The sequence below is a fragment of the Coregonus lavaretus genome, assembly GCF_964263955.1.
Source record: "Coregonus lavaretus genome assembly, chromosome: 19".
In the NCBI taxonomy this organism is placed as follows: Eukaryota; Metazoa; Chordata; class Actinopteri; order Salmoniformes; family Salmonidae; genus Coregonus; species Coregonus lavaretus.
The window spans coordinates 28,432,869-28,459,673 of record NC_140006.1 but is presented as its reverse complement, the minus strand read 5'-3'; the positions used below and the strand labels follow the sequence as shown (position 1 = coordinate 28,459,673).

The 26,805-nt window shown below is 40.3% G+C and overlaps 1 protein-coding gene across 1 annotated transcript in view; it reads left to right on the top strand.

Annotated features, from left to right (window-relative positions):
* The window catches only part of LOC311146835 (astrotactin-1-like), a gene marked incomplete at both ends in the record, with an annotated part of 251,337 nt that overhangs the window by 37,359 nt on the left and 187,173 nt on the right, over positions 1 to 26,805 (top strand). Inside the window, 6 exons of the mRNA XM_084183432.1 lie at positions 1,995 to 2,182; positions 7,034 to 7,433; positions 13,575 to 13,730; positions 18,601 to 18,750; positions 23,850 to 23,999; positions 24,912 to 25,079. Coding sequence (XP_084039558.1) covers positions 1,995 to 2,182; positions 7,034 to 7,433; positions 13,575 to 13,730; positions 18,601 to 18,750; positions 23,850 to 23,999; positions 24,912 to 25,079 — 1,212 coding nt within the window. The remainder of the gene's footprint in view (positions 1 to 1,994; positions 2,183 to 7,033; positions 7,434 to 13,574; positions 13,731 to 18,600; positions 18,751 to 23,849; positions 24,000 to 24,911; positions 25,080 to 26,805) is intronic.

Below are 26,805 nucleotides of genomic sequence, written 5' to 3'. Positions count from 1 at the left end.
TGACCACAACTACTGACCACAATCACAAAACTACTGACCCCTACTGACCACAATTACTGACCACACAACTACTGAACCACACAACTACTGACCACAACTACACAACTACAGACCATAACTATTGACCACAACTACTGACCACAACTACTGCTCTGGTCTGCACTAGCTCTGGTCCAGCTCTGGTCCTAGGCATAGTTAGCTAGCTCTGGTACTCACTAACTCTGGTCTAGCTCTGGTCTGCACTATAAATTATAACTACTTAAATATAATACCAACAATAATTGTAACTGTTGAACCGTTCAAGCTAGAGACACCAAACCAACTTTCACATGTTCAGGCTATCAACCAACCAATCAATAAATACATCTTTCATCTGCCTACTTTTTAAACTATAACCAGTCACAACCATTACTACTGCAGTCACTACCACTACTATAACTTATTTTAAAACCATACATACTTACAAGCTAGCAAGCACCACATTTTCTTCAGGAAATGTACTTTTCAGCGATCACTGTTAGCCTAAAGAGTTTATTTATTAAACAGAAATACAGCTAGCTATCAGTAGGTCTACATAATGAACCTATTCTACATAGTTCTTCAACTACCACAACATTTTTTTAAAGAGCTGTTATCAATAGATTCACCATCATATTTTTCTCCCCAAATTATAGCTTAAAACTTTCTAATCATCACATCATCATTCAACTAAAATCAAATTTCATTTACACTGAAAGTTTTACAAAAGTAAATCATGCATCTATTTACCTGAAACCCACAGCATGAATGAGTTGCTTTGCTTTCCTAAGAGTGTTGTCCACATGATCCTGCCTTTTATTCCCATCTTCTGATGGAAGATCTCTTTGTCCTACAGTGGTATTCACTTCCCTTGGTATTTTTCCTATTTTGTTGCCTTACAACCTGGAATTAAAATTGATATTTTGGGGGTTTGTATCATTTGATTTACACAACATGCCTACCACTTTGAAGATGCAAAATATTTTTTATTGTGGGGCACTGTATGTCTTTCTTCTTTCAGTTTTCACACACAACAACTGTAGTTTAGACATTTTGTGATCTAACTGCCCCACAATCCAAAGTAATAAGGTTGATATAGTAGTCTATCAAACTAATCAGACCAATTATTGTACTACATTTAACTGACTATATGTAACTGCTTTGCTTTAAATAGTGAAGTAAAACTTTTGTAACTTCTTCCACTACCACAAAAATAAATGTAAAGAGCTAAAGCAAGCCCCACAACTTTACCTGTAAAGTTACCATCTAGTTATTATTATTATTATTATTAATATTATTATTATTATTAATATTATTATTATTATTATTATTATTATTATTATTATTATTATTATTATTATGGTGCATTAAGAGTAGGTACACTAATAATAGTGGTACACTAATTGTGTGCAGTAATCAAATTACTTAGATAATTTTTTTGTGCTGGTTGGTTGGTGGTCCCATGCAGAGAGGGAGGCGATGGGCTCATTAATAACACTCTCATGCTGAACCAGACCCTGGAGGGAACTCTCTGCTGTAAAAAGTGCCCTGTCACTTTGTCAGATAATTTGCATTTAGGTTAAAGCTAGCACCTAAATCTTATTTACCGGGAGGTCCCATTCTGCTGCGGCACAGTACCATCAGTAATCAGTGTCAGATAAACCTAGTTACAGTACACTCACGCAATTAAAAGCATTCAGTTAGATCACAATTAAGGAACTGAACGTTTCAGTGTATAGTTACACAGGTAATAGATACTAGGGTAATAGTTATTACTCTGCTGGCAAAGAATGTAATGGGTCTTCGTAAAAGGGCATACGATTTCAGAAAATGCTATGCATTGATAATTCCGCATAATATGCTTCCTAACCCAGGTCTCATACACCTCGCTCACTCATATGATAAGCTTGTGAAATGTATTGTTGAAAAAGCATCGTCACTGACTCCTTTATCTGTGTGTCCTGTTTGACTGGCAGAGATCACGGGAAACTCTGAGGACATTCCTCTGGTGCGATGGCGGCAACAGTGGCTGGAGAACGGCACGCTGCTCTTTCATGTCCACCACCAAGATGGCAGCCAGAACCTCCCCGGCCTCTCCGCCACAGATGACCCTGCCAGCGACTCTGCAGAGGAGGAGCTACGCATCCTCCACATCTCTGTCATGGTATGGTACTGTGCTGGCTAGGGTTGGAATGGGGGGGGGGGGTTTATTGTGATGTTTGATCATGATGTTTAATTAACAAGGATGTTACTTTCAAATTATTTACACTGCTCTAATATAAGTATTAGAACTTGGTGCATTTCTTGGTACATGTGGACATGGTACAAAGAAAGGTTTGGGCTGAATAGCTACATAGATGGATGACAGACATTCAATGCAAAGTAGACATCTAGACATTTGAACAAATTATTCAGCTTTAGAAAAATTATTCTAGTAGCTACTAGGTACATTGCACAGACACTTGTTGAATGTCAAATAATATACTGACCTTGAGTCTCCTCTTCATGGTTTGCATGCATTAGTACACAATGAAAAAGTAGACTGAAAGAGGACAACATTTTCATATTTATTTTCAGTTAATTTTTTCTGTGCGACAGTGGTCTGCCGGTAACCTTGTTTTTACCATCTCATATTTTCCTCCATATCTATATGTAACATCCCCTTGCTATCTCCTCATGCTAAAAGCTGCTTGACAATACAGTCACAAAGCTCTTGTGGAGGTGTGAAAGGATTAGCATGCAGACAGGACAGACCTACTGTAGCAACAGATGGCTGCTGTGAGGTGATCCCGCTCCGGCCTCGCTCGCTGCAGCTTGTGGCTCGGTTGGAGGGCGGCCTTATAAATCCAGCGTCGCATCACTTCATTAGCTTCTTGTGGATACGGGCAGCCCCACCACTCTCTCTCCCACCAACTGCCACTCTCTCCCCACACCACACCTGTCATTGAGCCATTTCCATTGTTCCGCCATACGCCGCAGCCACCAGGATGCCTCGATGGCCAACGATTCTAGCCAGGATTCTACACAGCAGCGCGGCCTGTCATGCACAGTTCAATGCCTGGCCACCAGGCCCACCATGGGACAGTTTAAAGCTCTTGGATGAATGCAGTCCAACCTGAGGCTTGAAAAGAGGCCAGCTATAACTGGGTCTTAATCTCATGGAGACACAAATTCACTGAACTGCACCAAACTCGGTTTTGTCACCAAACGAGGGATTTCCCTTGCCTAGTGGCCACTCCAGCTGAAGTGATAAGGGGCTAAATGTGATGGAAAGACTTGTTTTTTTCCTCCAGCAAATATTATTTAATATATTACATAGTTGTTTTGCAATTGTGTTTCAAAGTTTCAAGTTACTGGTGTGCTCCGTTTGCCACAAGGTGACCACAGTGCCCTTTGCTTCTCTGCCTGAACATCATCCATAATGGATGAGTTACCTTGTGTTCCATGTTCAGCCGCAGGTGAGCTCCTGCAAGTCGAGACACATGTCCTCTGCTCTCTTTTTGGCCCAGAGGCAGAGGAAACAACAAGCAACCTCTAACACCGTGAACCACCACCACCCATGGAGCCACCCTTTTAGAGAGACATACATTCCAGCTGCAGGAAGACCTCTACTGCCCATTTAATGCTAAAGGAGAGGAGTCACAGCATTGGAAAACTTTTGTATGTTTACAAATTCTCCAGATCACTGGTAAAGCAGCAAAGTGCGTCATTGCAGTACATTTCAAAGTTCCCTAAATATTGTAATCTCATTTACATTATACAGAGAGAGAGAGGAAAATAATTTACAACGTATTGAAATAAGAAGATATCACAAATATATATATTTTTAAGTCTGGGGAATACATAAAATCTATTGAATTTTATTGGAGATTTGACATAACAAGCAAATACATAAATAACACTTAGGTTGACCGAGTTTCTGGGGAAATGGCGACATGGCGATGGCATGGCATTAAGAAAGAGCAGGCAGAGATTATGGATGATTTTTTCTGTCCACTAAACAGCACTGAAATGTGCAAAAAAGACTCACTCACAATACATAAAATGTAATTGATCAGAAGAACTCTAAACAGTGTGACTATAACTCATCATTTGCTGTTTGATACGGTATAGCAAGGTGATCAGAAGGAATAACTCCAACAACAAATATTTCATACTTTCAATGAAAAAATATCACATAAGAAATTGAGTCCAGGCTGGGGCCTGGACTCAAGACGTTCTTTACAATATTACCAACGGTTTTCCTTTGGGCACCCCCTCAGACCCTTGCACTTTTGGTTTAAGTGCCTGATAATACTTTGTTTTATGGCCACTCACACCCTTGAAAGGAAATACTATTTCCTCTTTCCACTCTCATTTACTCCACAAATGCCATCCAGATCAGATAAGGCAAGCAGACATGCAGTGACCCATTCATTAATGCAAGCACAAGCCCCTGAACTTGAAGATTTACTGGCTACATAATAAAGATTAATGATAAAAGATCCTAAAACTTAAGTTTGTATTGATATACAATTTAAGGGGACCACACATATCCACCCGGGAGGAAAGTAGGAAGAGGACATTCAGTTAAAGTAATCTAAACCAAAATATTGAATAAAATATTGTGTTTATAGTTTTGAAGGCTAAAGTTTTTTTTCCGTGTCTCTCTTCCGGCTGTTCCGTTGGGTAGTAACCACATTACATTTTTTTTCTCCAAAGGAACAGCCATAGAAAAGATGAAGGTCTTGCTAAAAATCACAGCTAACTTTTTTATCACACCTTATCAATTGATCTCTTTATGTACTGTATGTGTAGGAAAAGCCTGGATGGATGTGGGTTTTCAATTGAAGAGGTTATGGGGATTTTTTAAAAGTATGCTGTAAACTCAGTTGTATCAGCTAGCCTACATTAGCAGCCAATGGCACAGTGTTGTCTGTCAATCAAACCACTGTAATTCTCACATAATCAAATTAAACTAGACTAGAAGCTAGCTAGTCAGAGTTGAGAAAAAAGTAGACAGTCTTGCCGAGAATCAAAACTCTTAAACTAGTAAATGTTTTATTTTATCAAATTGAGGGTTTTTCTATATATTATGAATGGATTACTAATTCATTTCGTTTTCATGAGATACAATTTGTACATTCTGAATCTCTCAAGAACATATCTTCTTTAATGATCATGCCTTGCAATACAACAGGAGACTTGAATGTGTCCTTAATAAGAAAAATGTCAGCCTTCATGCGATATTAGCTTTTATTAAATATTCTAAATTGAATTAAATTATTTAAGTTCATGTCATTAATAACCAATTCCAATGAAACCCCATTGTGCTGTGTGTTTAATGGGGGTTTAACTTTCAAAGATGTTCAATGTCAAAATCAGAAATGGATCATAAACCATTAAAAAATCCTACTCATAATTGTCACAGTTGATTTCATTGTTGTCATTAAATATGCTTTGTAAGCATTTAACACTGAATATTTCACTGACAGGTTAGATGATTTGGATGAACTCAAATTATATTTTAAAATGTCACGTATTTATGTTGTGTTTATGTCAAACCCTCTTTTTAAATCAATGTTAGCACTTTTAAGGGTTATAGTTAGGGTCCTACTGGTTACGGTTAAAGTTCCTTGGGGTTTTATGGCTACATTTTGAGTTCAGTTTAAGGGTTATGGTTAAAGGTTAGGGTTATGTTTATGTTAATATGGTTCCGAAGGTATATCTCATGAAAAAGTCATGAGACCAGGTTGTCTATGCTATGATGACTACTCCTGTTTCATCAATATTGCAAAGTCAAACAATGTTTGTTTTGGCTCTATATACTGTATATTGTCTTCTGGATATAAAATGCCATGCTTATTCAGGATGAGTTACATTACAGAATGATATGTTATTAAAACTATAGTATTCCATTAAAGCATAATTTCCACCCTTACATAAGTGAAATACTTGCATCCTTTGATGTTTGGTTTGGCTTTATTGGCTCTATACAAAGAGACAGGCCCTCTTAATGTACAACATTACACAAGTTTCCCCTACCTAAAGCTTTGCATTGTGGCTAATGCAAATGGATGGGCCTAATTGCATTTGGTGGCAGATTTTCAATTGACCTCTGAAGAATGTGTTGGCCTATGTACCAGCCCATTGATTGAGTTGCTGTGTGCTATGCACTAGAGTGGGAACTCTGCTGGGTATATCTCCTAGTAACTCTCTGGCCTAGTTATTTTTCTGCTTCATTCGAGTTTGGAATAGCTCAATGACTTTGAAAGTACTAAAAGGTAATCAATATGAAATAAATTATTTTAACTTTCATTTCCCCCCAACACTGCATACAGATTTGCTGCATAAGTGACCTATATTAAGGCTTCATTTGTTAATGTCCTTGACTATGCAGAATAGGAAAGCAACTTATGCAAATTGTCTTTACATTTGCCATTTCAAATTTATGTGAGCAGGTGAAGCACTCTCTCTATGATCCTCGGATATCAGTCTGCATCTGAACAGGGTTTCTCAATTTCAATTTCCGGTTGAGTCATCTCTGTCACCGTCCTCGCATTTTGTTGATCTTTTCATCATTCATTAGATAGTTGAGCTGAGATCTAAAATGTGCAACAAAGTGGAAGATTTCATCAGACCGTTACTAGCGCTGAACACACTGAACCCAAGAGTAGTCTTTATTGATAGATAGTCTGATAGCAGCTTTAATAGATGCTCTCTTGGTATAGGGTATATTTTCCAAATGGTTTCAGTTTTTATTCTTCTATGACGCTTCCTAGAGCACTGCTGTTCTCATACACCATGCTTTGGAGATTATCTACATCTTTTTGCATGATGTGCTCTGTGATTATATGGATTTTGAGTTTGTTTGATGTTTTCTTGACGCTGTTGTTAAGATCTATTGTTTTTTCCTCAAGGATCTCTGCTATGCACTAGTGGTGTTTTTACAAATCTAGCAACGTGGGTTGGAGACTTTGGGGAGTTCTAGTTGAGAGCGGCCATCATTCATCCTTCCCCTTGTGTTTGTTCACAGGGAGGCATGATCGCCTTGCTCCTCTCCATCCTCTGCCTGGTCCTCATCCTCTACACGCGCAGGCGGTGGTGCAAACGCCGCCGTGTGCCCCAGCCCCAGAAGAGCGCCAGTGCAGAGGCGGCCAATGAGATCCACTACATCCCTTCGGTGCTGATGGGGGGCCAGGCCAGGGAGAGCCTGAGAAACTCCAGGGGCCAGGGCCACAATTCCAGCGGCACGCTCAGTATCCGAGAGACTCCCATCCTGGATGGCTACGAGTATGACATCACTGACCTGAGACACCACCTTCAGAGAGAGTGCATGAACGGAGGAGAGGACTTTGCCAGCCAGGTCACACGCACCCTGGACTCCCTTCAGGGTTGCAATGACAAGGCCAGCATGGACCTGACACCTGGTGAGTGTAGGTACAAGCACACACACATACACACACACACACACACACACACACACACACACACAGCTATGTCTTACTATACTTGTGAGGACTTTTTGGGGACCAACAATTGATTCCCATTAAAAATCCTATTTTCCCTAACACCTGACCCTAACCCTAAGCATAATCCTAACCCCTAACCTTAACCCCTAACCCTAATTGTAACCCTAACCCCTAAGCCTAAAATAACCTTTTTACAAATGAGGACCAGCAAAATGTCCTCACTTCTCAGAATTTTTGTTGGTTTACTGTTCTTGTGAGAGCAAGGGTCCCTAATTACATTCAGCTGCGGGACAATTTTTTTTCTTGAGCGGATGGTTGGGGAGCCGGAACATAGATTTAAATAATTTGTACACTGCAAATGAACAGCAAGAATCCCAAACAGATATAGTATTTGACAAAAACAGAATAATTTCAAACCTTGATTACATACTATATGTGACCCATCACCTGCATTCGGTCCTATGTAGCAACATTTGAAATAGTGTTTTTTACATTGGATAAAAGTAAAGACTCAGAGCTAGAAAATTGTATATCATACACTGCAGTTGAGGAACAATGGGAAAGTAATTCTGCTTTGAAAGTTGATAAACTTGTAACCCCACTTTTGAGAAAATGGCCCTTGAATGTTTTGGTACACCTACTGGAGAGCTCTTCTTTGTCTACACCCATTCAGCATTGTATACACCCTCTTAAGCTTTAGCCCCACCCATATCTTTAAGGGTTCACATGTGAGGCCATGTGCTAAACAGAGTGAGTTGTGTAGTAAACAGCAAAGATTTCAAGACTAAAAGTGGTAGAAGTGGTAGCAGCCTACAATAAGGAAAAACTCCAGGTAAAACTACACTTGATCTAGTCCTTGGCCTATATCCTAATCTGATTTTGGTGCAGGTCAGGTTGTTTTTCACATTAGCGTCTCTGGTAAATACACACTATATCAAATAAAATCTACGTTTATTTGTCACATGGACAGTTTACAGAAGGTGTAAACGGTAAAGTGAAATGGTTACTTGCATAGTAGCAATATCAAAAACAGAAAGTGTCCAGATATAAATCTTTTATAATTATTAGATGACGCTTATCCAGACACTCTTGTCTAAATTGATGGGTCATGTGAAAGAAATGCTATAACCACCCCCCCCATAGCCACATCTAGCTAAGTGGATGGGTCACTATTGTCGAAACATGTACACATGTTCATGAAATACAATAGATGGCCGTAATCACCCCCAGACACACCTGGCTAACTTGAGGGGTCATGTCTTTTGTTTAGAAACAATGGACCGGCATAATCCCAACTCATACTACTAACACCAATACAAACTGATTGTCACAGCTGTAGTATGAATCTGCAGGTAGCTAAAACTAACCAACTACCGTATTTTCCGCACTATAAGGCGCACTTAAAAGCCTTTAATTTTCTCAAAAAACGACAGTGCGCCTTATAATCCGGAGCGCCTTATATATGGATCAATAGGTTAATTGGTTGATCCATACTGGTTGTACACGGCGCTCAAGGTGCTCTGTCAAAATGTTTCAGTATGAAAAACCAATAAAAACAATTCAATAATAATGAAATGTTTCAGTACGACTGGTAAACTACAAAGCCGCACCACTTGCAGCATTACGGTAGCCAGTACACACCGGTATTGTGCTTACTCACAGTCCCACACCACTTGTGTGTGTATAAAGACCCCAAAATGGCACCTTTCAAGAGACACGCTTACGACGCAGAGTTCAAGCTCAAGGCTGTCGGTCATGCAGTAGAATATGGGAATAGAGCAGCAGTGAGAGAATTCAACATTAATGAATCAATGGTACGGAAGTGGAGGAAGCAAGAAGATGACCTGCGCCAAGTAAAGAAGACTAAACAGAGTTTCCGCGGGAACAAAGCGAGATGGCCACAGTTAGAGGACAAACTCGAACAGTGGGTTGTTGAACAGAGAGCAGCAAGTAGAAGCGTCTCTACAGTCACTATTCGAATGAAGGCAACAGCGCTAGCACGGGACATGACAATCGATGAATTTCGAGGCGGTCCTTCTTGGTGCTTTCGTTTTATGAAAAGACGTAATCTCTCCATCCGCACACGAACTACCGTCTCGCAGCAACTGCCAAAAGATTACCAAGAAAAGCTGGTCACTTTCCGCGCATACTTCAAAAAGAAGATCACTGAAAAGAAGATCCGGCCAGAGCACATCACCAACATGGACGAGGTTCCACTCACCTTTGATATTCCCGTGAACCGCACTGTGGAGAAAACGGGGACCAGTACGGTGTCTGTACGTACCACAGGGAATGAGAAGTCATCCTTCACTGTAGTTCTCGCCTGCCAGGCTAATGGCCAGAAACTTCCACCCATGATTATTTTCAAGAGGAAGACCTTGCCAAAAGAGAACTTTCCAGCCGGCGTCGTCATCAAAGCTAGCCCGAAGGGATGGATGGATGAGGAAAAGATGAGTGAGTGGCTGAGAGAAATTTACGTCAAGAGACCGGGTGGCTTTTTCCACACAGCTCCGTCCCTATTGATCTACGACTCAATGCGCGCCCATATCACCGATGCTGTCAAAAAACAAGTGAAGCAAACTAATTCGGAGCTTGCCGTCATTCCGGGTGGATTAACTAAAGAACTCCAGCCGCTAGATATTGGTGTCAACAGGGCGTTCAAAGCTAGACTGCGAGCTGCGTGGGAGCAGTGGATGACAGAAGGCGAACACACGTTCACCAAGACGGGGAGACAGCGCCGGGCGACTTACGCCACTATCTGCCAATGGATCGTGGATGCCTGGGCTGATATATCGGTCTCAACTGTGGTCAAAGCTTTCACGAAGGCAGGAATAATCTCTGAACTGCCAGGCAACAGCAGCGACACTGACTCGGATAATGACGAGAGGGAGCCGGGCAGGTTGGATGCCGTAGTCGCCCAACTGTTCAATTCGGACACTGAAGAAGAAGAATTCGAGGGGTTCGTGGATGGGGAATGAACTGAAAAAGTGAGCTTTACGTGTTATATGTAACTGAACAATGTTGAGTTATGCACTAACGTTTGATTTAGTGGTATCAGACTGTTTCTTTTACTACGTGTTTACTGAATCAGGGAAAGGTTCCCCTCCACGTTTGGGAGAAGAGTGAGCAAGGCTGGGAGATATTGTTAATATGCACATTAACGTTTGAACAACATTACCATGGGAGTGAACGGAGTTGTCAGAACGCTTAATAAAGTTTGACTTTATCTGACTGTTTTGTTGACATTCCTTTTAGCACAGCTCCATCTAGTGGATGCATAACGCAACCCCAGTCAATTCGTTTGACTACAGTATCTTATAATCCGGTGCGCCCTATACATGAAAACAGTTCTAAAATAGGCCATTCATTGAAGGTGCGCCTTATTATCCGGTGCGCCTTATAGTGCGGAAAATACGGTAGGTTCAATGTTAGCTAGCTAGCTAACATTAGGCTATAACTAGCAATGCAAATGAGTTTCTGATTCAAATAATATTATTACTCAGATCATACACTTAACGTTAGCTAGTGAGCCAGCAAGCTAACGTTCGCTTTAACTTGCAATGAAAACGACTTTCTGACAAAATTAGAAACTTATAATATTTAAAAATTGTAGCTAGACTCTTACCCGTATACATGGATGAACGCTTCATGGTAGGCTGGAACCATTTAACTCCATTTTGTTTGTTTATCACTTGTTTGGCCAGCATTTTGTCAAGTCACTCCGGTTCACACTGACCGTGGCATGTTTAGAAAGTAGCCCATCACAACTTTTTCCAACTGATCTGTCGATAGCGCCTGCTAAATTCAGGGCATCAGTGTTGCTGAGAAAAGTAGCAAAACTTTTGTAGTTCTCGATGGCTAACGTTATATCGTTCAAAAAACGTTGTGGTAGAAAGGACTATCAACACATACTGAGCAGCTCACGTTATAGACAGAAGCATGCTATATGGCAGACCAATCCAAACTCATCTCCCGGCATGTCCAGCCCATCCATTATCTCAGCCAATCATGACTAGCGGGAAGGTTCCTGTCTTTTTCCATGGCTAAACCAACTAGGCGTGTAATTTAACAATTGTATTCGTATTTACAGATGGAATAGAAGTTTGTTATTAAGACACATGTAAGATCACATGTTCCAGAAGTCATTTCTGCAAAAAATAACGCATTTTGATAAATAAAATAAAAAGACGTTCAAATGCCTCTCTTGTGAAGTAGTGACGTGCGACATACGCCTAGCTTCCTGAAACGGGTCACATATGCCTCTATATTTATGTGTGGGAATACTTGGGAACGGATTTCCTCAATTAAAATCACTTTGAGAAATGAAATGTATTTTTGGCAGTGTAGGAATGGTGTTATTCTCTCATGCAGTAACTGCTACAGTAATAGTGTAATGGATATTTGTATTTTATTTTTTAACCTTTATTTAACCAGGTAAGCCAGTTGAGAACAAGTTCTCATTTACAACTGCGACCTGGCCAAGATAAAGCAAAGCAGTGCGATAAAAACAACAACACAGAGTTACACATGGGATAAAACAAAACATATTACATAGGACCAAAGTGCTAATCGTGTAAAGACTCTGGCTATGGTCTGAGCATGTGTGTTTTACTAAACTGCTTAATCATCTACCTGACCTTGATAAAGGATACGTCTCCTCAAATGTTCAATTTTGTATATTTATCACACTTCCTACAGTAGGCTTTGACTGTCTGCCTCCAATATGAGGGTTACAATACAAACAATGCATCAGATAGAAAGTATTCAGTAGCATTCAATGTTCTCTAAGTCAAATATCATACTCAAGTGGGGCTTATTGGCTATTTCGAATGTACTGTACTCAATCATTCCCAATGATTTTGAAATATTCTTATTTGTAATCAGTGGACCTTAGAATTGAGAACACCCCCACAATATTATGTGGAACGGCAATGATTTGGAACACCCATATAATTTCAATCAGCACAAGACATACTTTTCCAAATGTAGGAAATTACATTCTAGATTTAGCTGATTGTTGAGATAGCATGTTGTTTCGAAGACAAAATAAAACATCCAGGATGATATTACAGTTGAATAATTTCATGCATTTTACATTAAATGCGAAACTAATTTCAATAATGCAATAAAATACCCCAGTAAAAACCTCTCAACATCAAAATGGGGTTAAGGTGGTGTGGCAGTGGGCATGGTCAATGGTGCGGTTGCCGACCCAATTTTATGAGGCCCTCCTGTTGGCTGCAGAGACAAAATGTTGCTGTTTTAAAGCTAATTTCCTGCACTTCTACACATTTCGCCATAGGGCGGAGAGAAAATGTTACAGTTTTAAAGCTAATTTCCTGCAATTCTACACATTTTGCCATGGGGCTGAGAGAAAATGTGCAGTTTTAAAGCTGAGTGTACACAACAATAAGACATAGACTGACCTGGTGAAAGCTATGATCCCTTGTTGATGTCACTTATTAAATCCACTTTAATCAGTGTAGAAAGATTTAAGTGCCTTTGAACGAAGTATGGTAGTAGGTGCCAGGCGCACCGGTTTGTGTCAAGAACTGCAACACTGATGGGTTTTTCATGCTCAACAGTTTCCCGTGTGTATCAAGAATGGTCCACCACCCAAAGGACATTCAGCCATATTGACACAAATGTGGGAAGCATTGGAGTCAACATGGGCCAGCATCCCTGTGAAATGCTTTCGACACCTTGTAGAGTCCATGCCCCGACGAATTGAGGCTGTTTTGAGAGTAAAAGGAGTTGGGGGGTGCAACTCAATATTAGGAAGGTGTTTCTAATGTTTGGTTAACTCAGTGTATATAGGTCCATTATATTTTCTACACACTTTATATCTGGTTTTAGTCATTTAAGAAATACCAGCCCACCAGCCAATAAAATGTTCTCTAGTTGTGACAGGAAATGATAGATTATACCCCGTTTCAAGACCTATACCATTATAAGAACACTGACTTGTTATTGCCTCAGCCATTCTGTATTAAATATATTCCTTCTTGTCAGACATGCTTCTTTTTCACGTTAGTCTTGTTTTATTGGGTTTATTTTCATCTGTCTCATTTCTCTCCCTAATTATGATTGTTCTGTCATCATCAGGGAGTGACAATACAAAGTTGTCCCTAATGAACAAGTACAAGGACAACATCATCGCCACCAGCCCCATCGACAGCAATCACCTGCAGCAGAATACTCTCCTCCCCCACAACACCTCCACTGGCCAACGCAAACAACGTCTGTCCAGTAAAACTCGAGGTGAGTCATCCATCTATTTGATCCATATTTTTGATCATTGTCACGTGTACCAGTAAAATACTATATCTGCATCCCAATGGCACCCTATATTCTGTTTAAAGTGCGATTCTTTTGACCAGGGCTCATAAGGCTCTAGTCAAAAGTATTGCACTATATAGGGAATAGGGTGCCATTTGGGATACAGATCAAGAAAGAGAAAAAGACTGAAAAAAGGGGGCATGTCATTCTGAAATGAGACACCAGTTCGTTCAGTTGACCCTGATCATAATCCACTTTGCTCCATGACTGACTAGTGTGAATGGTTTATTTTCAGGTTAGAAAAGCAATTATAGTTGTGTGGGATGTTATGGGGAGGTACAAATGGCAATGTCACGCTAACCAACTAACTGAGCATTCAGTGGTAGCTAGTGAACTAAAGAGATGTTGTGTAGTAATTTTACAGTTAAATAGTGTCTACCATTATATCATTTCCATCTCATTTTGTGAATTGTGAGAAACAAACACGACTCTGGTTTCAGACACTGTTCCTTTGCATTCTTATCCTCATGTACTTTGTGATTCTCAGTGAGTCTAGGAGAATGTTCCCTTTTCTGACCTTGGTTGAAAACCTGTATAGTGAATATGCACCTGCAATGGCTTTTGCTCCATAATAAGAACTTAAATCAAAGCTCGCTGAGGAAGAAAAAAACAAACCCAACAAAACCTTTTATCAATAATAGACTGAGAACAGAGAGAGCAGTTTACTTAACACAGCACAATAATGACATTTTCACTTGGTATTCCAGGAAGCTTCTTAGGCAAAACAGAAGATAAATGAGCTGATCACTTTCAGGACAGAACATGCTAAAGATCCAATCTGTTAGGTCTTAATTCAATGACAAAATAAAAGCATACCATGTCTGCAAAAAAGCCTCTCTGTCTCTCAAGAGTTGTGAGCAGCCTTTGGTCTTCTGCTCTCTGAAAGGAATCTCTGACAGCCCTACGGCCCACTCTGAAAGAGATTGCCGCCTTCAGAATTCAACATACACCATTTGCATATGTATTTAGTTCAATTTGTTTATTTGGTACATTAGAGGACAAAGCACAATGGAGGAAAACTGTAAATTCACTATCGGTTTCTCTGCTCTTGATGTTTAAAACGGTGAAACAGCGGATCCCCTTGTGACAGCTTTTTTCTCCATAACAAAATCCTCTGTGGTTCTATGTACAAAGTGTACACAGGCCAGTACATCTGAATGACTAAGCCCGAGATTATGTTTGCTTCATCTATTGTTTTTGTTTGGACTTGCATTTTAATCCGAGTGATAAAATATGCACATGCACATACACATGTAAGGTCCTTTTGCTATTCTCAGTGGACATTTGACAGCGGTAAGGACTGGGAGGAAGCTTTTACGCCTCAAATGTTGATGCCTCCTTCAAATGTGCTGCAGAAAAGTGTATGGCAAGCCAAACAGCGAAGTTGGAGGGAGGGCAGAGTCTTTGTCACAGCTGTTGTCTGTTTGGTGTTTGTTGTCTGCTTCGAGGAACCCTTGTCTTTTTATACAGAACCCTTCAGTCTGTTGTTCCTAACGGTAAATTGAAGTTTTAGACTCAAAGCATCCTTACTCTATCATTTTAATTGTAGCATACAATAGGGATCCTGCCATAAAATTCTTCCACAAAATATTTGAAACAACAAGCCCAAAGGTGAAGCTGTGTCTGAATTTGGAGTCAGAAGTCACAATCGTTTTTGGATGTTAACGCTGTTCAAGATTCTCATCTGTGTCCCAGCGGTAATTCTCATGCAATCACCTGCTCTATTTACACATTTTGGAGTCACTTCTCTCTACAGTTGTTGTGGTTACAAGCCTTTTGTCAGATTTCTTTAGGTAGTACTCCTGTGGGTTCTTGCAGCTCTCTTCATGAGCAATTGTCATTCCAGTATCATTGTCGCTGCTGCCAAAAGTACTCTATATTTATTGAGTTCCGGCCCCTTGAAAGCTCAGAACAAAATAACTTTGTTGTAAGACGTGTTTGCACCTGCAGTGCACACTGAGTGCTAAGCTACATTATATGTTAAATATTTAAAAGAGCCCATATTTTATTTGTTGCCATAGTGCTTTGGACCTTTGGCCCCTTGCCTAATTGTTGAGGCGAACACATTCTCTTCAAACTGCTGCATGTGATTTGTCGTTAATTAATTGAAGGTGCTTTAATTCTTCTTTGTAACCTAGACAAAAACACATTGTATCTTAAGTGTCATTTGGATATTTGTTTCACCTTCTTTCACAATTATAGTTTTTGTCCTTGATGAAAATAATTATTTAAATGTTGTTTTGTCAGGAATTGTTATAAGGCATATTGTTTTTGTAGTTTATAGTTGTCAAATTGTGTTTGCCTTTGCATATTGTTATCAAGTCAATGTCATTCTGCTGAAACAATGCCGTAGTAATGCCATCTTGTGCATGAAACACCTTGTTCTTTACAGTTCTTTTCAAGACAGTGCTTCCACTTTGTCCGATTTGTATGTTTGCCAGAGACATTTTTATTCACCCTTTGTTTTGGAGAAAACTTTTGTGGATTAATTAAATGCAATGTCTTGGTTTGGATTTTTAATGCTATTGTCAATTCGAAATTAAGTAAGTGGTGCTATGATTTCAAGCTGAGCCAGCATAGCTTTAATCTTTGATGGATTGGATTTGTCTGCTTACTTTGTGATAGCAAGACTACTAAAACTTGTAAGAGGAGCTATATCACATCCTCATTAAATTATAGGTTTCAGTGGTCCTCTGTAGCACAGCTGGTAGAGCACGGCGCTTGTAACGCCAAGGTAGTGGGTTCGATCCCCGGGACCACCCATACACAAAAATGTATGCACGCATGACTGTAAGTCGCTTTCGATAAAAGCGTCTGCTAAATGGCATATTATTATTATTATTATAATGATCATGCTTCTAACAAAATACAGTCATTCCAATGTAGCCTGTATAGGCTATTCAAAACAATACCCTGTTAGATATATTTTGTTCACAATGCCAAAATCTTTTAATCTAATGGCTTCAATGAGATGATTGTCAACATTTATCAGTGTATTGTCCCCTGCGTTGTACCAGAACAGGACCATCGTCCATCTCTGTAACGGATAGTGGATTTAAAGTCAAAATATGGACTGACACAAACTGTATTATCCCCCTACTGAGGATACCCACTCCACGGCCCGGTCTTATCATGCATCTCTCTTCCTCATGCAACATAATCAAAGCATTTGTCCTGTTCTGCGCTGGGCAGGGTAAACAGAGCTTGCGTCCCAAATGGCACCATATTGACTATATAGCGCACTACTTTTTGACTCTGCTCAAAAGTCCTGCACTGTATAGAGAATAGGGTGCCATTTGGGACGCAAGCTAGAGTCATGTTGGTTTCATTTATTGCGACAGAATACCATTAGATGTATGCTGGTGTTATTGTGACTTTCATAATTTCCACCCTTCCACCTCATGAATCCATTTATTCATTACTTCCTGAGAGAGGGTATAGCTAGCTGTATGTCATATATAGAATATACTGAAGATAGACATGTTTTATAAAAGCTGATGTAAATTTAGCCCACTGTTCCAGTTATTCTTTTCCATTAGTACCAGAGCATGATCAAAATATGAAAATGTAACAACAATTTGCTGTTTAACAGACTCCAAAACATGCCATTATCTTTTGCATGTACAATATGGCTAACACTGCTACAAGCAGAACAATATATTGTGTAACTCACAGCTCCAATCAACCCCCTGGCAGACATCTTTTGAAACATGAATTAAAGGTAGTGCTGAGCGATTAACCAACATTTCTGTTATTTTTCCGTTTTTAAACAACTAATTGACTGAAAGATTTTTTCTGTGAGCTCAATGCACAGTTTCTCTAAAGATAAATCAGATCCAGCCTGAACTGTGCGATGTAGTATGGAGTTGTAGTTTGCCAACAGGCCAATATTCTACATAGTTTAGTGCATAAAACGTGGGAATTAACTACAATGACCATAATCCATTGTGCATCTACTTGTCTGGTCTGTGTTTCTTTTACGCCTGCTACTGAAGAGAGACAAATGCACGATCGTGAGGTGATATAGAGGGAAGCTGTTGGTTCGTGAGGTATCTCTACCTGAAAATGTATAGTTGGTATTTAGCAGTCATTAAAGTATGCCTTATTTACATTGAAGAACTACAAAATAGTGATTTTGGCAGACAGCATAGGCAGCAGCTCTATTGAGATGAGATTACTTGGAATTAAATAATAAAGTAATCAAATAAAACTAATGTAATATACACAACAACTGAAATATTTTATTAAAGTAATGTAAATAAATGATGGTTAATAAGTGATAAGTAGTAATGGGCAGACACTACCATCATGGGAATTGTATTAATTGTTTTATTCTGTGTTGTTACAGCATTCAACCCACATAATACACAATGCATTTAATGTTTAAAAAAATAATCTAAATCGAAAATCGTGATTCGTTTTTAATAATCGAACCGAAACCGAACTGCCTTCAAAAAGCACTAATCGCTCAGCACTAATTAAAGGTCACATTTAGTGGTACAGGAACGTGGCTATTAGTACAGATGCCTCAAGTTCTCAGTTTCACTATCAATATTTTGATACAGCAACACATTTTCATTTTCAGGCAATGTTCTACTTGTCATTTTACTGTAATGATTACATATGGCAATTAATATGGTGATGTAGAAAAAAAAGACTGAACAGCCTTGCTGTATAAATTGCTCAAAATCAAGTGCAGAATGTGTAGATGGACATTCCATGCATTGCCATACAAACAGAACAGCGGAGACATAATTATTATGATGAGAGGTTTTTGTTGTGAATTCTGCAGCGGGTTCAACCTTCTTGAACCCGGACGGGGACTCCGGCACGGAGGCCGACAGCGAACCTCAGCTGACCTTTTACACTGATCCCAATCGCAGCAGGCGCCGCAGTCGAGGTATGAGAAATGGTCACGCCAACAGCGCGTGGGGCTCAGGGGGTAAGGAAGGAATATTATACTGTACATACATCATCTGATTTCATACTTGCATGATGACAATTAAAAATACATACATCAGAGTAGATGAATGGACAACAAATGTATGTGCTTACAGTACTTGTGACACATACTGTACACATTCTCATTAGTGTTGTGCGGGTCAGCTGTTTGTTCACCCACACCCACCCGCAATTGCTAATAACCCATCCACAACCGCCTGACTATATGTAATAAAGTGAAAATCTGAGGCCCACACCTGACCCTAACCCGCAAATTTAGAAAATGTGCTGTAAGCTACAGTCAAAGACAGCAGAATTATTTTGACAGTGGGTGCAGGATTTTTTTTTGCCTGATTTAGAAATGTTTCTGCTTATAATTTCCGACATTTTGGTAGGCTATTTGTTAGTCAACTTGTCTATAATTAGATACATGCAGCTTCTCTTCTGCCATTATACACTGACTGTACAAAACATTAAGAACACCTTCCTAATATTGAGTTAAACCACCCCCCCCCCCCCGACCCTTTGCACTCAGAACAGCCTCAATTCATCGGGGCATGGACTCTAGAAGGTGTTGAAAGCGTTCCACAGGGATGTTGGCCCATGTTGACTCCAATGCTTCCCATAGTTGTGTCAAGTTGGCTGGATGTCCTTTGGGTGGTGGACCATTCTTGATACACACGGAAAACGGCACTTAAATATTTTGTCTTGCACATTCACCCTCTGAATGGCACACATACACAATCCATGTCTCAATTGTCTAAAGGCTTAAAAATCTACACTGATTGAAGTGGATTTAACAAGTGACATCAATAAAGGATCATAACGTTCACCTGGGTTCACCTGGTCAGTCTATGCCTTGGAAAGAGCAGGTGTTCTTATTGTTTTGAACACTCAGTGTATGTTGCCCTAGAAGACTAAATAAACTCTTGCTCAACAGAATAAATCGGTAGAATGAATGCTTCAATCTAGTTGACATCGGTAAAGTTCTCTGTCATATTTTGCGGAAGAAAATGCAATAACTCAAAAACTGGAAAGATTTTCTGTGCAAATGATATCAGTTTGACCGGTTGTAAGGAAATAGAAAGCTGTGAAAACGACCCAACATGTTTCTGATAAGATTTCAGTTTGGCTCGGATGCATATTCAATATTGGTAAAATACTATGAGCTTTTATGATGCTGATAAAGATAGCGCCTCTACAGATGGTATCTAATCGAGCATTCGCGTTCTCTCAAGATGCTGAAATAAATAAATCAAATTTCTCCACTCCTGTTCCCGAGTCAAAATGTTGCCTATATTTGGTGTATTTTACTGCAATAATTGCTCAATTCTGCTGGGAACAGGAGTGTCCAGATTTCAGTTTCCATTTAACCCATTTGACCAGTAGGCTACAGTTCCCTTGATGTGCCATTGGCCTATTTGAAGTCCCTGTCTTGTGACTGTAGAATTTGTAGGCCTATAGCGCCTCACAATCACCACACATAACATAGCCGGCACTGCTATCATCCTCTTTTACCACTTCACCAAATCTTTCCCAAACATGACTTTTCTGGCCCTCCCTTCCCTTTATTTTCAACTCTCCTTTCACAGCTTTTCTCTTATTGAATTAAATAAACTCCGACATTGTCCTTTTTGCCTCCATGGATTGATGTTAACATTTTCTGCCTATTCCCAAAAGCATTTGGCGATTGACGTGTAGGCTATTTGGCGCGTGTACAGTTAGGGCCTTAAGCTTAGGCTTGTGCACTAATGCCAGATAGCCTAAAATAATTTAAGAAAAACCTAAATGTAGCCTATAGATATAAATTGCACTAGAATGATAGATTGATGGATTTCCTAAGGGATTGTTTTCTCTTTATTCAACCCGCCCGCCGCCTAACTGCCCAACCACCCTTCAACCACACAATATTTAATGACCCTAAACCCGTCCGCCCCGTAGATATAACCGCATGACTGTGGGTTTAGAGTCGACCCGCGCAAAACTAATACACATGCATTCAAACATTCTCTCTTTGCTAGAAATCATGGTTGTTGCAAACAATGTGCTGTGTTCTAACCCATGTGAGTATGTGTGCGGTTTTGCTGTCTGCCTAACTAAAGACAATAGTGTGTCTAGCATTGTAATGTTTGAAGTAAAGGAAGCGATTGGCTGGTTGTTGTGTGACAGTAAATACAGCATGGGGTCAACAGTATGTTTGTGAGCATGCTATATATCCTTGGTGCTGTGATGTACAGTAATGATGTGGGGGAACTGAATGCCCCTAACACTGAGCTGTCAGCCTACAAGCATCTGAACGAACAAACATAGCATGCCTGCCTCAACATCCTCAAAAGCACCTTCAACCAATTAAGCTTTTGTTATCTGCATAGGTGTCACAAACACAGCAAGTAACCAACACCTTTAATTAGTAAAAAGTGTATATATATATATATATATATAATAGAAGGTGTGTTTCTATACATTCCCTCGCATATTACTTGAACAGCGAAGCTGATCAAAATAAATGTTGATTTGATCAGACAGTACATTGTTTATTTTTTGTTATCAAATCAAGTCAAATCCAAATGTATTGGTCACATACACGTGTTTAGCAGATGTTATTGCGGGTGTAGCGAAATATTTGTGTTTCTAGCTCCGACAGTGCAGTAATATCTAACAAGTAATATCTAACAATTTCACAACATATACCCAATACACACAAATCTAAGTAAAGCAATGGCATTAGGAATATATAAATATATGTATGGACGAGCAATGTCAGAGCGGCATAGACTAAGATACAGTAGAATAGTATAGAATACAGTATATACATATGAGATGAGTAATGCAAGATATATAAACATTATTAAAGTGACTAGTGTTCCATTTATTAAAGTGGCCAGTGATTTCTAATCTATGTATATAGGCAGCAGCCTCTTATGTGCTAGTTAAGTTTATTTAACAGTCTGATGGCCTTGAGATAGAAGCTGTTTTTCAGTATCTTGGTCTCAGCTTTGATGCACCTGTACTGACCTCGTCTTCTGGATGATAGCGGGCTGAACAGGCAGTGGCTCGGGTGGTTGTTGTCCTTGATTATCTTTTTGGCCTTCCTGTGACATCGGGTGCTGTAGGTGTCCTGGAGGGCTGGTAGTTAGTGGGTTGTTATCCGGATACCTGAAATGATGTTACCGAAACACAATACCATCTATAGCAGTGGTCACCAACCGGTCTAGCAAATCAAGTGCACCTACAGGCCTACCGCTGGCCAATCAGATAGCTCAGATCGCCGTGTCCGCACAGTTTCCTCGAGCCTTAAGCCTCGAGCACACAGCGAAGTTGATATTGTGAGATTTCAATACTTTTAAAACCATGACTAGAGACACAACGAATACAGCAATGAGCTGCTGTTTTTATGAGTTAGTTCATGTTTAAGTTGTTATTCAGCACTGTCAACCCTTTGTTCAACACTTTTATAAGCCATAAAATGTGTGTTCTCCCTAGGCCTACTTCGACTCGTGCTACAACCAGCACTGCAGCTGCAATGAATGAGTATAGCAAAGTGATCCGATAAGCTTGCGTTGTTATTATTAGCGGCTTGCGGCTTTTTTAACATCGAGGAATGTTTCACTTTCTCTGGTCATAGGAGTAACAGCATGAATTGGTGCATGAAGCAAAAATAATGCAGTGCGATTTGAGTTTGGCCATCAGCTGGAAGACTGTGTCCCCTTTTCTCAGCAAAGGGACGGGGAGCCTCACCACTGCTCTCTCCCTCCTTCCCTCCCTCCTCTCAGAGTGACCATCAGATGCAGGCCATCAGCCCAGTCAAAGAAAAAAATCTAATGATTATGCTCACTCAGCTGTGCCTCACAAGTACTACAACAAATGATCTATTACCAGTGTGTTTATATACCTCAAATTGGTCTGAGAAGAACAACATTGGCAGGGCAACTCAAGCATAGCCAATATGCAGTCATAATGTATTGGGCCTATAGCCTACTGCACAAACCTCATTGCTACAGAACAGTTTTTAATTGGTTAATGTTGCATAGTCTTCCTTGTTTTAAGTCATGTTGTAAAAATAAATCTGAGCAGTAGATCTCGGCTTGCGTTTTGACCCAGAAAGTGATCTTGACTCAGAAAAGGTTGGTGACCACCGATCTATAGATTTGAAAAAAAGATGTGCAGAGAGAGTGTCATAATGATGGAATGTGTTTTTCAATCCTTCTATTTTTGTTTAAAAATGAGAATGGATCAAGTTTGGGGCTTTGTGTCAAATTACAAAGAAGGCAATAGGAGTTATGAGATTATTTTCCTGTAATAAGTTCAATATGTGGGTGGATTTCTTTTACAAGTTAGGTCATGGTATTACTCTGTAGTATTTTGTTTTTAAGGATTGCCCTAAGAAATATTCTTAATTAGGAAGTTCTGCCTGAGTTATTTTAAAAATGCTAAAAGGGACATTAATCAAGTAACATTGGATAGGGATAAATAATCACTTCTAGCAGAGCTGGAGGCTGTTATTGGCTTCCTATATTAGAGGTCAGATTGTTGTGGGTTGGGGTGTGTCTGCGTGTGTTTGTGTGTGTTTGTGCATGCTATATGTAGGAGACTACCCACTCTTGATTAAAAGGAATGAATGATGAACTCTGGTGGGGCTGCACCCAAGCAGTTGGCAGGAAAGGAAAAGAACGCAACCTCTGAAATGCTCTCATTTGGGCTATGTTCTTCTTCTTATTTCTTCAGTTGGCTGGTGGCTGGTGGCAGTGGCACCCTTCAAAGGTACACTCTTATCATCCCACCAGCGAGACTTGGCAAGCCATATCTCCCAAAGCTACCGGTTTAATACAGAGGTCCCTTTCATGGGCAGTAAGCCCAGTGATGCCTTGTTTGTAAGCGACTCCCTTGGTGGAGGTGCTGGAGGGAATAAAGGGTGCATCCCCACTCCCTATTATGGCACTATATTCCCTTTATAGTGCACTACTTCTGACGAGAGCCCTATGAGCCCTGGTCAGAAGTAGTGCACTATAAAGGGAATGGGGAGCCATTTGGTGCATAGCCACAGTGTGGTCATAGCTTCACGTGCTTCCTTTTTAATGTCTGTGTCCTTCTCTTTACCAGCAGGTTCACCACGAAGCCCCATCAATAAGACCACACTGACTTTGATCAGCGTTGTCAGCTGTGTGATAGGCCTGGTGTACTCCTCACACCTCTCCTGTGGCGTCAACGTCAGGGTCATCCTTCATGTGCCCGAGCACCTCATCGCAGACGGTAAGGGGCGGGCACCTGCCCTCCTGAAACCCACAGGGGTATAACTGTATGCCACCCAGCTAACTCACTCCCAGACAAACAGAAATGAGGAAATGTCACTAGGCTGATTCCACCTCTCTCTCTTCCCCTGTGAGACCACAACAGATGTGCCCTCAAAGCATCAAAGCACAATCAGGCCAGGTTGTGGTGACCACCCACTGTATCATCACTCTTTCTCTCTCCATTTTGTCTGTGCTTGGGTTGACTCGCTAATGAATTTCAGGGTAGCTAGCACCTGCAGAAAAGCACTACAGGCCAAGTATTCACTCTTGGCTCATTGGCATTTTTTCAGCCATCATGGGAGCTGGCAGTCCAGATATATTATGGAGTGTGACTTGCCTTACTCATCTATCATTCCAGGCCTTGATTTGATTCATACCCGCCACTGTATTCCACTGATACTCTGGGTGGAATTATCATTCCAAAAGACATCCAGGGGAAGCAACTTTGAAAAGAGATGAAATATTGTGGACTTTCCTTTTGAATCGCAGGAACTCAGATCGATTTAGAACGTGTCCATAAATGTCTACACAATCTTATCTGACTTAATGTAATGTCATGGTTAAGTTGATAACAATCCAGGTTTTTTCCTGAGAGAACCTTATATCTATGCCACAGCTGTGTATGCTATGCACCTTCAAAAATATTGAAATGAGTTGCCAGAACATTGTGTCCTATCCATCTTTTTTTCATCTGAGGAAAAGTAATACTCAGAAAAAGTATTCTTTTTTTGCATTGTCATAACAGTCTGTACTCTATGGACTGTTGAATAGAAAAGTTTATAGAACTACTGATGTACTGAAACTTTAATTGACCAGGTAGGTACCTAAACAGTGTTTTCCAACAACCAACACTCCCTTCCCTTGTCCTCAGGGTCAAGGTTCATTTTGCTGCAGGGCAGTCAACTGGATGCATCTGACTGGCTGAACCCGGCCCAGGTGTTGCTATACTACCAGCAGAATGCCAGCGGGCCTTGGATCAATGAGCTGTGTGGCCGCCGCATTCTGGACCCCTGTGAACACCAGTGTGATCCAGAGACAGGTACTATACTGCATAATCACCGATTCTCACACTCTAACAATTATACTGTATCTGTGTGCATTCACTGAAATTCAATATTGAATTGAATTGATTTTTTTTTTTTTGGGGGGGTGGATAATATAACAAGATATGCATTGGATCCACAGAGGATAGCACTTAAATTCATTAATTCAAACACTTGTTACCAAAGTGGCCCTCAAATGTTTATGTACAGAAAACAAGAAAGATGCAAAACAGAATGGAATAATGTATTTGTTGTTGTATCACAGGTGAGTGACAGAGTGGCTAGCTAAATAGAAAGAAAGTAAACTAAAGTAAACTAAATGACTAAAATGTAAAATGTAAACGTTTTTTTGCAGCAAAGCCTAGATACAGTATACAGTATAGCCATACTGTAAGGACCAGTATCTTGATCCTCAATTGGGTTGAATGTCCATTGATTAGTTCATTAAAATGATTTAGCATCACTTGTCAACAATTGATGAGCATTCACAGTTTTATAATTATTCCTAACAATAACCTTCCTCCCACAGCCAGTTGTTGACAATAGAGCTCTGATTCGCCAGCAAAACAGTTTGTCCCTCCCCACCCACACCAACTAGTTTGTGTTGACACAGTCATACTTTTATTAAGCTACATCTAAAGCCAGTCACAGTAAAATGAGCTCTTTTGAAACACAGCTGGGTACGAGAGATGAGATTGAAAAGTGATTCTCTGTCTTTTGAAATAGCTTGCAATTATGAAATGTAAAATTAAATGTAATTATGTTCAAGAATTGAGTTTGCATACTGTTAAAAAAAAAACTCTAACTGAAGTTATAGATACAAGATAATAATGATACACATTGGACAATTATTTGAGCAAGTACAGGTAACTGCCAAAATAAAGGAAACACCAACATAAAGTGTCTTAATAGGGCGTTGGGCCACCACGAGCCAGAACAGCTTCAATGCACCTTGTCATTGATTCTGCAAGTGTCTGGAACTCCATTGGAGGGATGCGACACCATTCTTCCACAATAAATTCCATCATTTGGTGTTTTGTTGATGGTGGTGGAAAACACAGTTTCAGGCGCTGCTCCAGAATCTCCCATAAGTGTTCAATTGGGTTGAGATCTGGTGACTGAGACGGCCATGGCATATGGTTTACATTGTTTTCATGCTCATCAAACCATTCAGTGACCACTCGAAGCCCTGTGGATGGGGGCATTGTATCATCCTACGGGGGCATAGCCATGGCAGCCATATACAGTACATGACCCTAAGCATGATGAGATGTCAATTGCTTAATTACAGTAACTCAGGAACCACACCTGAGTATCCCTCATTTACACAGTGCTTGCCTACGGAGCTGTGAGGGGAACGGCACCTCCTTACCTTCAGGCTCTGATCCTACACCCAAACGAGGGCACTACGTTCATCCACCTCTGGCCTGCTAGCCCCCCTACCTCTATGGAAGCACAGTTCCCGCTCAGCCCAGTCAAAGCTATTCGCTGCTCTGGCACCCCAATGGTGGAACAAGCTCCCCCATGATGCCAGGACAGCGGAGTCACTGACCACCTTCCGGAGACACTTGAAACCCTACCTCTTTAAGGAATACCTGGAATAGTATAATAGTAATCCTCTACCCCCCCCTTTACTACCACTGTCTTTTGTCTAAACTAACACCTGACTTATTTCACCTGCTAGCACTGACTTGTTTAAAGAAATGTACTTATTGTGATCGA